The sequence below is a fragment of the Mustelus asterias genome, chromosome 3 (genome assembly GCF_964213995.1).
Source record: "Mustelus asterias chromosome 3, sMusAst1.hap1.1, whole genome shotgun sequence".
Lineage (NCBI taxonomy): Eukaryota > Metazoa > Chordata > Chondrichthyes > Carcharhiniformes > Triakidae > Mustelus > Mustelus asterias.
The window spans coordinates 33,835,286-33,849,393 of NC_135803.1; the positions used below are offsets into that span (position 1 = coordinate 33,835,286).

The 14,108-nt window shown below is 40.0% G+C and overlaps 1 protein-coding gene across 40 annotated transcripts in view; it reads left to right on the forward strand.

Annotated features, from left to right (window-relative positions):
- Positions 1-14,108, forward strand: part of LOC144489182 (eukaryotic translation initiation factor 4 gamma 1-like) — a 120,688-nt gene that overhangs the window by 75,277 nt on the left and 31,303 nt on the right. For all 40 annotated transcript variants that reach the window (XM_078207054.1, XM_078207057.1, XM_078207129.1 and 37 more), the window contains 3 exons: positions 4,037-4,170; positions 9,669-9,788; positions 12,400-12,573. In XM_078207054.1, the coding sequence (XP_078063180.1) occupies positions 4,037-4,170; positions 9,669-9,788; positions 12,400-12,573 (428 nt within the window). The remainder of the gene's footprint in view (positions 1-4,036; positions 4,171-9,668; positions 9,789-12,399; positions 12,574-14,108) is intronic.

Consider the following 14,108-nt stretch of genomic DNA (forward strand, 5'->3'; position numbering starts at 1 on the left):
TTCTGCCGGGTGCTCCGGTTTCCTCCCACAGTCCAAAGATGTGCAGGTTAGGTGGATTGGCCCATGCTAAATTGCCCCTTAGTGTCAGGGGGACTAGCTAGGGTAAATGTATGGGGATAGGGCCTGAGTGATATTGTGGTCGGTGCAGACTTGATAGGCTGAATGGGTTCCTTCTGCACTGTAGGTTTCTATGATTCTATGATAAATGGAAGCACGGAGAGCATTAACAGTGTAATTAATTAGGTCGTTTTCACTTTCCTGACCCATGCTGTCAATGATCTAAGTCATTGATCTGATTCTGATCTAAATATGTAATACCGAACACAGCAAGCTATAATTGTTGTCATTGCTCAAGCAGTAACTTGTCACTTATTTGGTCACTTGCCACTAGGTGGGGATAAACTGCTATAGATCTAGATGTTTAGCCGAATGTTTGCTAAAACTGCTCAAGTATTTCTGGTGGTGCTGTTGTTGTATGTCTGTATCTTTGTTTTGTACAGATGGAGAATATTTTGTTTTGTTGGTAGAGGGTGGAATATAGAGAAGCTCCATGTGTAGAGTTTGTACAATTGTTAAGTGATGAATATTGTTCGAGGTCAGTAACTTTTTTAAAAAGAAAATTCAAATCCAAATAATGTATTGAAAAACTGAAGCCACAAAATTCCACAGTTTAAATCATGAACTATACATAAGAACATAAGAAATAGGAGCAGGAGTAGGCCATCTAGCCCCTCAAGCCTGCCCCGCCATTCAGTAAGATCATGGCTGATCTGATAGCGGGTTCAGTTCCACTTACCCGCCCGCTCCCCATAACCCTTAATTCCCTTAATGGTTAAAAATCTATCTGTGACTTAAACACATTTAACGAGGTAGCCTCTACTGCTTCATTGGGCAGAGAATTCCAAAGATTTACTACCCTGTGGGAGAAGAAGTTCCTCCTCAACTCTGTTCTAAATTGACTCCCCCGTATTTTGAGGCTATGCCCCCTAGTTCTTGTTTCCATTGTAAGTGGAAATAACCTCGCTGCTCCTACCCTGTCTAGCCCCTTCATTATCTTATATGTCTCTATAAGATCTCCCCTCAACCTTCTAAACTCCAATGAGTACTAGCCCAGTCTACTCAATCTCTCCTCAAAAGCTAACCCCCTCATCTCCGCAATCAACCTGGTGAACCTTCTCTGTTAAATCTCCAAAGCTAATATATCCTTTCTTAAATAAGGGGACCAAAATTGTACATAGTACTCTCGGTGCGGCCTCACCAGTACCCTGTACAGTTGCAGCATGACCTCCCTGCTTTTATACTCCATCCCTCTCGCGATAAAGGCCAACATTCCATTTGCCGCCTTGATTACCTGCTGCACCTGCAAACTTGAGTTTTTGTGATTCATGCACAAGGACCCCCAGGTCCCTCTGCACAGTAGCATGTTGTAATTTTTCACCATTTAAATAATAGTCCATTTTACTATTATTCCTTCCAAAGTGGATAACCTCACACTTGTCAATGTTATACTCCATCTGCCAGATCCTTGCCCACTCACTTAGAACATAAGAACATAAGAAATAGGAGCAGGAGTAGGCCATCTAGCCCCTCGAGCCTGCCCCGCCATTCAATAAGATCATGGCTGATCTGAAGTGGATCAGTTCCACTTACCCGCCTGATCCCTATAACCCCTAATTCCCTTACCGATCAGGAATCCATCTATCCGTGATTTAAACACATTCAACGAGGTAGCCTCCACCACTTCAGGGCAGAGAATTCCAGAGATTCACCACCCTCTGAGAGAAGAAGTTCCTCCTCAAGTCTGTCCTAAATCGACCCCCCTTTATTTTGAGGCTGTGCCCTCTAGTTCTAGTTTCCTTCCTAAGTGGAAAGAATCTCTCCATCTCTACCCTATCCAGCCCCTTCATTATCTTATAGGTCTCTATAAGATTCCCCCCTCAGCCTTCTAAATTCCAACGAATACAAACCCAATCTGCTCAGTCTCTCCTCATAATCAACACCCCTCATCTCTGGTATCAACCTGGTGAACCTTCTCTGCACTCCCTCCAAGGCCAATATATCCTTCCACAAATAAGGGGACCAATACTGCACACAGTATTGCAGCTGCGGCCTCACCAATGCCCTGTACAGATGCAGCAAGACATCTCTGCTTTTATATTCTATCCCCCTTGCGATATAGGCCAACATCCCATTTGCCTTCTTGATCACCTGTTGCACCTGCAGACTGGGTTTTTGCGTCTCATGCACAAGGACCCCCAGGTCCCTCTGCACAGCAGCATGTTGTAATTTCTTTCCATTTAGATAATCCAATTTGCTATTATTTCTTCCAAAGTGAATAACCTCGCATTTGTTAACGTTATACTCCATCTGCCAAATCCTCGCCCAGCCTATCCCAATCTCTCTGCAGACTCTGTGTCCTCCACGCAATTTGCTTTCCCACTCATCTTTGTGTCATCCGCAAACTTTGTTACCCTACACTCAGTCCCCTCCTCCAGATCGTCTATGTATATGGTAAATAGTTGAGGCCCCAGCACCGATCCCTGCGGCACGCCACCAGTCACTGATTGCCAACCGGAAAAGCACCCATTTATTCCGACTCTGCTTTCTGTTAGATAGCCAATCCTCAATCCACGCTAACTCTTTACCCCCAACTCCGTGTACCTTTATCTTATGCAGCAACCTTTTGTGAGGCACCTTATTGAATGCCTTTTGGAAATCTAAATACACCACATCCACCGGTTCCCCTCTGTCAACCGCACTCGTTATATCCTCAAAACATTCCAGTAAAAGTCAAACATGATTTTCCCTTCATGAATCCATGCTGCGTCTGCTTGATTGAACCATTCTTTTCCAGGTGTCCTGCTATTTCTTCCTTAATGATAGATTCCAGCATTTTCCCAGCTACGGATGTTAAGCTAACCGGCCTGTAGTTACCTGCCTTTTGTCTACCTCCTTTTTTAAACAGTGGCGTTACATTAGCTGTTTTCCAATCAGCTGGCACCTCCCCAGAGTCCAGTGAATTTTGATAGATTACAACTAATGCATTTGCTATTACTTCTGCCGTTTCTTTTAGTACCCTGGGATGCATTCCATCCGGACCAGGGGACTTGTCTACCTTTAGTCCCATTAGCCTACCAAGCACTACCTCTTTAGTAATAGTGATCGTTTTAAGGTCCTCGCCCCCTACAGTCCCATGACCGTCAATTATTGGTATGCTATTTGTGTCCTCAAACAATACAAACGCTAAATGTTATCTTGGGTAACAACCAATATTCAAACCCAGAATCAAAAGATGTTGAGCATGAATTAACAGACAAATTACAGTCAATGATAAATTACCCATTCAATGGCAGGTATACAACTAAGATGGATCTTACGAATTGGCTTGGTAGCATAAAGGTCATTAATCTCAGTCACAGAGTCCTTCAAAACTCTCTTCCTCATCTAGAATTTCAGCTCCCCCCACTTCCAGGATTTACTTTGATCCCCAGCCGACAGCAGCAGGCAAACAACCCGAATTCCGGGGGCATGCTATTTATCTAAAATGGCACATATCTGCAGAACTACCTCCACTCCATTCACGACAATCTGGATGGCATCAACTCTGCCAGCAGTGATTTGGATGGCATAGCTTCACCAATATTACCGTCAAGTAACAGCTGCAGCAATTGTATATTTGCCTGTTGTCAGCTACTGAGCCTAGCCCCGCCTCCTTCCTTCAACCTCTCTGTACTGCATCACTCGAATCATTATCTGAGCTCTGATACTTCTGTATAATTTTTATAAAATTCCAACCAGTTTCCAGCTCTCTGGACATTTTGGTTTCCAATCTTAGTTTCAGTTACCTTAGAAACTGGGAGAATTTCCTTTCTCCGTACTCCTTTTCAATTCCGATCTGTCTCAAAAAACAAACAAGCTTCGAAACTTCTGATTCCATCGCACTACATCAATTGAAATACTCTTAACTACACAGTATGTCTAAATCTGAAATGTGTATAACATGTAATTTTTAACTCTTATAATTTGCCCCCATTAGAAAATTGGAAACCACTTAATCCTGAGGACAAGAAGAAATATGACCGTGAATTTCTTTTGGGGTTCCAGTTCATCTTTGCTAGCATGCAGAAACCTGAAGGCCTACCAGCGATTAGTGATGTTGTGTTGGATAAGGTACGCAGTGCGCTTGATTAAATGGTAGTTTTAGTAGTAAGTATTTTAAAATAGCAATCTGAAAGGAGTAAACACTTGAAAATGTTGGAAGTACCCAACAGATTGGGCAGCATCTCTGGAGATGCAAAGAAAGTTGATATTTCAGAACTGAATTCTGACAACAGGCCATCAACTTGAAATGTTAACTCTATCTCTTCACAGATACTGTGACCTGAGTATTTGTAGCATCTACTGTTTTTTTTATTTCTGATTTCCAGCATCTGCGGTTTTTTGATTTTGGAAACGAGAACTAATTTTTTGAAAAATAATTGTAGCTTTAAATTTACTTTTTATATTGCTAGATTAAACTTTTATAATTTAAAAACTCTGGGCCTGGATGTTCCCATGCTATTTGTTGTCTTGCTCCAGAGCAGTGCAGCTTGTGTAAATTGTTTGGGTTAATGAATTAACAGGAAAAAAATGCAGAATGAGTTCTAAATCTGTCTTCCATTTATGTGTACAGAAATCTGTTGTCTGGTGAGTAATAAGTGCACTAATTATATATAAAGTCATTTCAGTTGAAATTCCCATCAAAGCATCATTCTTGATGGTGCCATTGCTTTATATCCATTGTGGCATGCAATTATGCTTTACCTTGGAGCTTTTGAATTTTTATTTGCATTCGTCCTATTGAGTCCAGATTGGTCCAAAAAAACATTAACCTGTAAAAGCTCTATGGAAGCAAGCTTATTGCGTTTTATTTTGTTGGCTGGGGCATAGCCAATGACTGAATTTCTTTAGTCGAGCTTTAGATCTATCCTGATTTGTATACGCTTTCAAACTCTTCCCAGTGATGCACAACTCGTGCAAGTATTATCGCCAGGTATCAACATCTATGGAAGTATGAATATGTTTCTCATGCAACCTGGAATCTGTTCACAGCATAATATAAACAAAAAGTATTGGAAAAGCTCAGCAGAAAAAATCATATTGGAATTGAAAAGTTAACTCTTGTTTCTCTCATCACAGACGTTGCCAGACCTGCTAGGAGTTTTTCCAGTACTTTTTATTATTTTAGATCTCTGGCATCTGCAGTATTTTGCTTTTATTTTTCTGTTTGTACTATATTGCTCACAAGCAATTTTGACCGAGGCTTCTTTAGCCTTGACGTAGAGTGATACTTAGTTATGTAAGTGCAGAATAGGTAAGGACTATTTCTAACAACACTCTGAAGGGCACATTGCTCAAGAAGCCTTTGATACCACAGATGTTAATCCTCAAGTTGCACACCTTTTCTTAAACATGTCAGAAAACTGGTTAGGACTGGGGTTGGAACCACTTGGGTACTATTCAGATCAGCATAAAGCAAGTGTTTCAAAATTTTGAAGATAAATGTGCAAAGGGAAGGTTTTAATAATGCACCTGAAGCTAATTGGTGATCATTGGTTTGCTATATTAAGATTAAAATACCATGCTTTCCAAATGTTAATGTCATGTGGTCAAATCTAGTAGGAAAAGTCAGATTTGTGCATTTTATCTATATATGCGTGCCCATAAGTTATTAGCATTGTCTATTTAAAGGGTTACTTAGAAATGATATTCTTGTCGGACTAAATGATGCTGCTGTATAGTATTATACTTCTTATGAAACTGATGGTTATGGGTGACAATGGAACATTAATATATTTCCAAGTTAACTTAAAACCATTGAAATATATTGTCTTGAGAATACTGACCTTTTTCAGTGGTGGTTTTACATGTTGCCTCATAATTGGTGTTCTCTCCAGACATTTTGTTTTGTGTTTACAAGTATCATATTGAATTTCTAGAGTTTAAGCTCTAGCTCGCATCAAAGTTCTGTTTCCTGAGAAAATGAATTTAAAAAGTTGGATAACTTGAGAAAGCAATTTGGTGCTCTTGATGACGCCTGTTTTGCTTATGAGAAGTTATCTATTTCCAACTGCTCCAATCCCCCTCTGTTTTGGGAGCACTGGGGAAAGAGAAGACTGAAGGGTGACAAAATAGAGATCATTAAGATTATGAAAATGTTGACATGGTAATCATAGAGATGATGCAAGGTTTAGCATGACTGACCTTTTATGCTCAATGACCCTCTTTCCTACTTTACCAGTGTTTTTTGCCTTTCTGAAGTTTGTGCCTGTCCTCTTCACAAAATTTCATAACATGAGAAATGGTATCATCTGCAAACTCAGAAATTGTACACCCTATACTGAAATCCATTGTTTGTACAAGCAGTAGTCTAAACAGCAATCCCTTGGGGACCCCCACTGCATACTCCAATCAAGAAAATCTCTGTTCACCACTATTCTCTGCCTCCAATATCAGAAACTTTCTGATATCTTTTGCATTACGTTCATCGACTCTCTGTTACTTCAGCAGAGAATTGGAATCAATTTACAGACACTATTTGTTTTGAACATGCTGGCTTGTTAATTCATGTTTTTCCAAGTGAAAGTTAACTCTGTCCTTTTACTCTGGTCTGGATTGTTTTCCTATCGCTGATAGATTAGCCTGTAGCTATCAGATTTATTCCCCTCCTTTTTTGAACAGGGGTATAATAGCTGCAATCTTCCAGCCCTCCGACACCACTTGTGTATCCATGGAGGATTGAAAAGTTTGTGGCCTGAGCTTCTGTTATTTCCATCCTTCATTCCCTCCATGATCTAGGATGCATCCCATCTGGAACAGGTGACTTGTAAACTTTGAGTGCCAATCTTCCCCCATCTATTGTTATCCTATCAAATACCTCTAACCTCCCTCCCCACCCTCTTCAGCAACATTAACTTATCCTTTCTTATGAGTGTTAAGTATCAATATCTCAGGCATGTGCTCTGCCTTCATATTTCCTTATTTGCCCTTAAATTGGCCCCACCATCCCTTTAACTGTCATTTTTAATTTAATATATGGGGAGCACCATGGACCCAGGTTCAATTCCCGGCTTCGGTCACTGTCTGTGCAGAGTCTGCATGTTCTCCCCGTGTCTGGGTGGGTTTCCTTCAGGTGCTCCGGTTTCCTCCCACAGTCCGAAAGACGTGCTGGTTAAGTGCATTGGCCATGCTAAATTCTCCCTCAGTGCACCCGAACAGGCGCCGGAGTGTGGCGACTAGTGGATTTTCACAGTAAATTCATTGCAGTGTTAATGTAAGCCTACTTGTGACAATAATATTTAAGCTTAAACTTAGAAAGCCAAGCTGCTGGGGCAATCTAATTGATGTACCACATATGCTGTACAACAGCGTCTTTTCATATTCATTTAGGTCCCCTGTAGAAATAAGTAGGTTAGCCCTGCTCCCCATCTCTTATTTGAGGATAAGGCAGCAAGATGCAAAAAAAACTATTAACAATATCAAATATAAAACAACTCTAATATGGTTCTAAACCACATCACGTCAGAAGGATGATGATGTTAGCAGTGCAGGTCCTTTAAAGAGTAAATCGAGATTAGCTTTGGAGTGAGTTCAGGGCAGGTATTGCTCATTGGAGTTGGCACTTTAAGAACCGGGTTTACTTCTGGACAGGAAGCAGATCCGGGGGGGGGGGGGGGGGGGGAGTGGAAACTGGTATTTGTACTGAACTTAACAATAAAACCTTGTGAATCAAAGAATGTCTTCTGCTACCTGATTTGATAAATAGATACCCATCTATTAAACAAGGAGATTGAGCATTTTGACAAGAAAGAACCTTGTACATGTAGGTTGAGTGCCGCATCCAAATAAAAACTAATTGGCCTTTGATCTATCTTAAGATCTATCTATCCTATCCTAAGGCATGATAATACCTGATGTAACTGCTCCATTCTCCAGATTGTCACATTTTATACATGATTTCTTGAACACCTACAAATCTTGTCCCAAACATTGACAGATGCAAATGAAATATCTGTCTTTATCTGCTAAGGAGTAACACTTGTTCACAAACCATCTGAAATAATGGATTTCAGTATAACCAAAGAAACAAAACTAATCGTACAAAACCTTTGTCCTGGCTACATGTCTGTAGAGACACTTATAAAATATATGCCAGACACGTTATTATAGGATATATAGCTGCATGCTTGAACGGTGGTATGGTCAGAAAGCAAAGATGGGTGTAATGGAATGTCTTTCAGGTTGGCAATATGAGTAATGCTTTGACCCAGGGAACTGTATTGGGATCTTGTTATCCATTTATATAAATAGCTTGGACTTGTGCACTGTAACTTTGAAGTTTGGCTATCGGTAGTTTAAGGAGCATAATAAATTTAAGAATGCAGGAAATTGCAAGGTACAGACAGGCTGTGAAAAATACAGGTAAGCAATAGATGCAGAAAAAGAATTAATATCTTTGGTCAGGGAAGGATGAGATTTGAAAGGATGTGTAATGCAAGTGGTAAGCTACTTTGGAGGAATCGGGATCGCTAAAGTAGGCAGAAAAATAAATTAGAATTAGATGAAGTCTAATTTTATTCCAGTTGATCTCCTGTGACTTTGCAGAGTCAGAATTAATGTCTTCTGGGCTGGGCTTGCTAGTGTGCAAATTTTGCTTGCCCTCATTCAAATTGACGTTCTGTTTTACCTCCTGGGTACTGGGTATGATGACATAGTGGTAATGTAAATGGACCAGTAATCCAGAAACTAATGATCTAAGTTTAAATTCAAATCCCACCAGGGCAGCTGGAGAATTTGACTTCTCTTTATTAAATAAGTATGCAATTTTTAAAAAGCAGATGTGGCTAATGAAGCAATGGTGACCATGTAAATATTGGATTGGTTCACCAATGTCTTGGGGAAGAAAATCTGCCATCTTGATTCCAACCCGACAGGACTGTTATTAAATCTTAACAGGCTTGTGAAGTGACTTAGCAAGCTACTCTTCCGCAGGTTTATTGGGAATGGGCAGTAATGATGCTCGCATCCCAAGAAATTTAAAAGTAAAAGCAAATTACTGCGGATGCTGAAATCTGAAACAAACAGAAAATATTGGAAAATCTCAGGTCTGACAGCATCTGTAGAGAGAGTAGAATCAATATTTTTGGTCTGGATGACCCTTCGTCGGAGCTAAAGACAAAGAAAATAGGATGAGATTTTTACTGTATTTGATTACCACCATTTACATTCCCGTTGTCTTTTTGTTTATGACATCTTTGTCAATTCCACTCCACCCCCCAGTTACAGTATAAATCTTGTCCTATTTTCTTTGTCTTCAACTGTGATGAAAGGTCATCCAGGCTCGAAGCATCAGCTTTATTCCCTCTCCACAGATGCCGTCAGACCTGTTGAGATTTTCCAGCATTTTCTGTTTCTGAATTAATTTTAAAACCTCTGCATCGGCAGGCAAATAGTAACATTTGGCAAAGAAAATGTAGTGTCTGCAGTACACACTGAGGAATTGGGACATTTAAATGTCACAGCATAAACTTATATTGGTGGGTTTAAATGATGTGTTCAATCTTGGATTTAGAAATAATTAACCTTGTGTTCTGTATTGCTTTAGTTTTGAAGTGTAATTAATTTTACAGGCAAACAAGACTCCACTTCGTCCTCTTGATCCAAGCAGACTGACTGGAATGAACTGTGGCCCTGACTTCACTCCTTCCTTTGCTACCTTTCCTGGAAGACAACCGATTGGGAGAGGCCCAGTAAGTAGGACTTTGGAGACTAATCAAGTGGTAGTTTTAAAAAAAACCAATTGATATTTCAAGGTGATGTGAAGTTACACTTCATCCTTCTGGTACAATGCCCTAAGAGGGCATTGGTGACCATGGGCTTCCATTTGAATTAGTCCATGACTATGATCAGTGAAGAACTGCAGTAGTTTGTGAATAAGTTCCTTTTGGTTTCTTGTGGTAAAATACTGTGGCTGCTCATAGATGGTGTAGTAAATTTACTTTCTTCTCTCTTCCCTGTCTAAAAAGCAATATTTATTACTTGATGTCTGAAACTGATAAATTAAACCTTAGTGGAGATTTTTATTAATGACTTAGAGGAGGGGGCTGAAGGGTGGATCGGTAAATTTGCTGATGACACCAAGATTGGTGGAGTAGTGGATGAGGTGGAGGGCTGTTGTAGGCTGCAAAGAGACATAGATAGGATGCAAAGCTGGGCTGAAAAATGGCAAATGGAGTTTAACCCTGATAAATGTGAGGTGATTCATTTTGGTAGGACTAATTTAAATGTGGATTACAGGGTCAAAGGTAGGGTTCTGAAGACTGTGGAGGAACAGAGAGATCTTGGGGTCCATATCCACAGATCTCTAAAGGTTGCCAGTCAAGTGGATAGAGCTGTGAAGAAGGCCTATAGTGTGTTAGCTTTTATTAACAGGGGGTTGGAGTTTAAGAGCCGTGGGGTTATGCTGCAACTGTACAGGACCTTGGTGAGACCGCATTTGGAATATTGCGTGCAGTTCTGGTCACCTCACTATAAGAAGGATGTGGAAGCGCTGGAAAGAGTGCAGAGGAGATTTACCAGGATGCTGCCTGGTTTGGAGTGTCGGTCTTATGAGGAAAGGTTGAGGGAGCTGGGGCTGTTCTCTCTGGAGCGGAGGAGATTGAGGGGAGACTTAATAGAGGTTTATAAAATGATGAAGGGGATAGATCGAGTGAACGTTCAAAGACTATTTCCTCGGGTGGATGGAGCTATTACAAGGGGGCATAACTATAGGGTTCATGGTGGGAGATATAGGAAGGATATCAGAGGTAGGTTTTTCACGCAGAGAGTGGTTGGGGTGTGGAATGGACTGCCTGCAGTGATAGTGGAGTCAGACACTTTAGGAACATTTAAGCGGTTATTGGATAGGCACATGGAGCACACCAGGATGGTAGGGAGTGGGATAGCTTGATCTTGGTTTCAGATGAAGGTCGGCACAACATCGTGGGCCGAAGGGCCTGTTCTGTGCTGTAATGTTCTATGTTCTATTATCAGAAACTGAAATTACTACTTCTACAAATAGAACTGGCAAAATAGATTTGATTTGATTTATTATTGTCACATGTATTGGTAAACAGTGAAAAGTATTGTTTCTTGCGCACTATACAGTCAATACATACTGCCCATAGAGAAGGAAAGGAGAGAGTGCAGAATGTAGCGTTACACTCATAGCTAGGGTATAGAGAAAGATTTAATACAAGGTAGGTCCATTCAAAAGTCTTGACGGCAGCAGGGCAGAAGCTGTTCTTGAGTCGGTTGGTACGTGTCCTCAGACTTTTGTATCTTTTTTGAACGAAGAATCCAATCATAGAATGGTTATAGCACAGAAAGGGGCTTTTTAACCTGTCGTCCATGCTGGCTGTTTGCAAGAGCGGCTCAGCTGGTCCCACTCCCTTGTCTTTTCTCTACAGCCCTGCAGATGTTTTCTCTTCAGATAATTATTCAATAGTCTTTTGAAAGCCACGATTGAATCTGCATCCACTGCACCCTTCAGTGCATGCACTGCCTGAACAGGTTTTTCCTCGTTTCTTTAGTTCCTTTGCCGTTTATGTTGCCATTCACCTCAAATCGGTGTCCTCTGATTCTTGACCCTTCTGGCATCATGAACAGCTTCTCTATCTGCTCTGTCCAAACCCCTCATGATTTTGGACACCTCTATCAAATCTTCACTTAACTTGCTCTAAGGAGGACAGCCCCAGTTTCTTAGGTCTAGCCATGTGAATACTTGGGCTGACGTGCTTATTGTATCTCCTGATCTTTTTTGTCCATGAACAGAAGCTGAGAGGCATGGTCAGATTCTGTATTTCCATATTGAATACAATCACCATCTTCACTGTCCTCCAAGAAATCTGCTTCTCCTCCCCCCACTTCAATTTTCCCTCCTTCATTCTATTTTAACTATGGTTGTTTGTAATGATCACAACCCTTGTTATATTTTTCTGTTGTCCTCACTTTTCATCTTCCTTACTACAAATTGGCTGGCCACTTGATCGGAAGTTACATTTCCAAAAATAAATGCAAACTTGATTTGTTTATTGATTGCCTGTAATCAGGCAATGATGATCAAGCACTCAGTCAAGAAGAGATGAAGCTATTCATAATCCCAGGCCCTCTGAAACTCTGAGCGTTATCACTGGTTTTAAATAGTGGGCTTAAAAAAAAGAAAAATGTATAACGAATTGTCGTTAAAATTTTATTATGGAATTTTGTCTTAAATTTAGCATTGTTGATTTATTGTTTAGTAATTTAAACGGTATATGGTACCAGAGTAAATATGCCTGTGTTTTCCTGAAAGACCAAGACTAATGATCAAATATTTTCAAGCCTTCAGGTGTGGGTCCAAGAAGATCTCAGCCAGGCCAGAGGAAAGAGCCACGCAAAATTATTGCAACTGTCTCTCTAAATGATGACATACAACTTAAGAAAGCAGAACACGCCTGGAAACCTTCTGTGAAAAAACCAACCGAGGAGGATGACCCAGATATGATAAAAACGCAGGTAAGCATTCGGCAGAATTTTGGACCCTTGGATTGTGCTTTTATAGAGGATTGGAAATGTCATTTTTGAATGTTGCAGTTATAAAGCAAGTTATATACAGAAGACGTGGCAGAGATGATGAAAATGCTAACAATATATGAATTGATTTTCTCCATAAGCTTCGGCCCTCGATCCATTAGCTGATTGCTGCAATGGATAAACACCTCATTAATCCTTTCTAACTGAATTATTGCCATTTTGTTAATAAGGCAGAAGCGGAAATAGTTTCTAAACAAAAACAATGCTTTTATAGGCCAAGTTTTGGCCAATCTCGAGTTGAGTTATTTAGGAATTAATTTGTTTGTCGGGCAAGATGGCTCACTGGGGAGCATAACTTGTTATCTTGTGTTGCATAAAGGCTGAATTGTACTAATTAAACTGAGTCTGGTCATAAAATAGATAAGTAAATCTGTCGTCAAAATTTCAATTCTTTTTCTAAAAAAGCAGCACTGCTTGGTTAGAGTAACAGAATAGCAGTAAGGATATAGAGGTAGATTTTGATATATTCAAAGGACAACTTATCAATATGCTTTCAGTCAAAGGAGTATGGGATGTGGAACACAAAGTAGGGCAAATTACAGTAGGAAATCATCTAGCTAACAATGGCCACACCTATAATCAGTATAAAGTAATTAGGAAAATAAATCAGAAAATATCAGTTAAAAATCCCCCTACGAAAGTTGATTTGTGTGGTTTAAGGAGCGACTTTGTACAAGTAGATGGGAAAGGTGTTTGCAGCATAAAACAGTATCTGGCAATGGAGAACATCCAGGGTAGAGATAATTCATGTTCAAATTAGGCATATTACTTTTGAAGAGAAAAGATAGAACATCTCTGAAGTTCATGTGCCCCGGAGGAGAGAGGGCATAAAAGTTCAAATAAAACACAAAAAAAGATTTGTGACCAAATGTTTGGAGTGAGATCCAGTTAATAATCAGAAATACTAGAAAATATCAAATAGATGTAACTATAAGCCAATCGAATTTCGCTCATTCAGTAACACCCATTAATTGCACTTGCATATTTTGAAGTATTCAACAGTTGGACCACTTTGTCAGCGCCAATAAAGCCTGTGACTTTTCCTGGAAATTAATTTTTATGGTATTTTGTCCAGGAGTTGTGCAGAACAGATTGCAGGCAAGTACTAATGGCATTGCATTAATGTGTGCAATGTACAAAACTGGAAGTAAACAAATAAATATAAAAATTGAATAAATTATACTTTGAGCGTTGCTTAACCTTTGCTTGCATTAGTTTAATATCTAATCAAGTTTTCCAGATGTAATATTTTTGAGATACTTTTCTGCTTGTTATGTAAATGCATGTTATAGAAATGAAGTGAGCATCTTTATTATAAAAACCAATCATCCATTTATAATAAATTGGATTTGCGAAGGGGGTGCAAGCGAGTGTTTGGCAGTGGGTATTGCCAGGTCAGTTATCTTGCATCTAGCCACAGAGTGGTTGAGTAGACGGCACACTTCAGCAATTCTTGC